The 1,400-nt window shown below is 38.1% G+C and overlaps 1 protein-coding gene across 2 annotated transcripts in view; it reads left to right on the plus strand.

Annotated features, from left to right (window-relative positions):
- The window catches only part of LOC111266582 (uncharacterized), a 67,375-nt gene that overhangs the window by 60,259 nt on the left and 5,716 nt on the right, over positions 1-1,400 (plus strand). For both annotated transcript variants that reach the window (XM_022844175.2, XM_086970955.1), the window contains exon 11: positions 37-312. In XM_022844175.2, coding sequence (XP_022699910.1) covers positions 37-312 — 276 coding nt within the window. The remainder of the gene's footprint in view (positions 1-36; positions 313-1,400) is intronic.

Genomic DNA, 1,400 nt, shown 5'->3' on the forward strand with positions numbered 1-1,400 from the left:
ATACAATTATTTTGGCCTCATTTTTGCCTGTTACAGGCCAATTCCCATTCATGACAATACTATCTTGTCGTGAGACGGAACTGGCTCGGCTAATCCGAGAGCTGGATGAGTTGCACCTGCCCCCGGGTTTAGGGCCTTCTATGGGTGGAATGGGTGGCTTGGGAGGTTCAATTGGAGGATCAATCGCGAATTTGGCGAATACCTGCGGGGGCCAACTTGCCTTCGCGGCGCCTGGATACTGCGCCAACTGTAGCAACGCAACAGGTGACTTCCACCCCATGTCCGCTCAGCAAACAAGGATACATCACACAGGTGAGAGTTTTTCTTTTGACCTATATACATACGTTGGTAAAAAAAATAGATTAAAAAAATAATTACGGTTTTTAAGTCAAAATGATACCGAACGTTTCCTATATTTTAATGCAATAGTACTAAGCTATATATGCGTCATTTGAATCGATGACCTTCTTCCATTCTTCTCTCTTCTTTGGTAATATCATCTTTTCATCACTTGGAACTTTTGTTGTTTCTGTAGCAAGTAATTCTCTCCGTTTATTCACATTGAAATAAATAAACACCGTTAAGAGAGTTCAGGTAATAAGAGTTTGATAGTGCAAGATCGAACAACACGGCATATGTATCGGAGTTTTCCCGTCAAAACTCTTTAATTTTTGGCGGGTAGCTGAACATTTACATTGTCTTATATTATCTTATATATATATATATAATATAATATATACATTTTTTTTTCAGTGGTCCGTTTTAATTCTTTGTTAATCTTTCACAGGACAGATCCAAATTAATAGTTTTGCTGCATAGCAGCAATTTATAATGCACGACTCGTCAGCATCAGTTCGGGCTTCACGCCACGGGCCGAAGAGCCAATTTTCTTTCCATATTTCCACTATATGTGATCCACTTTTCATTACTACTGATCAACCACTTTAGAAACGGCCTAATTTTCTTATATCACTCCAGAATTTCGTAGATAAAAATATGATCAAGTAGATTATTTTGTGTCAAATCGTATGGCACCCAAGGATCGAGTAATTTACACTCTTCAGTAGTCCAAGATGGTTTGCTGATTGATGCCTCGTTCCTCGGCAATGTCATAGCTATTAACCTATCGATCTTCCTCAGCTTCCGCATTAACTTCATCAACTCTTTTCGTAAATAATCGACCACTATAAAAAGCGTCCAGTTATGTCTTGTCTTGAAACTTCTGGATCGAGAACTTCTGATAACGCATCTTGGTCGTAAATATAATTTTTTAATAAGTAGCATTTATGTCTTTAGATTGAAAAGCATAGGGAATTCCACTTATTTTACAGGCATTCTATTTTAACTTTTAATGAACACCTTCCAGCGATTTGTCGCATCTACTACTGCTAAATCTTAGC

This window comes from Varroa jacobsoni, unplaced genomic scaffold, assembly GCF_002532875.2.
Source record: "Varroa jacobsoni isolate VJ856 unplaced genomic scaffold, vjacob_1.0 scaffold_1099, whole genome shotgun sequence".
NCBI classification, from domain to species: domain Eukaryota; kingdom Metazoa; phylum Arthropoda; class Arachnida; order Mesostigmata; family Varroidae; genus Varroa; species Varroa jacobsoni.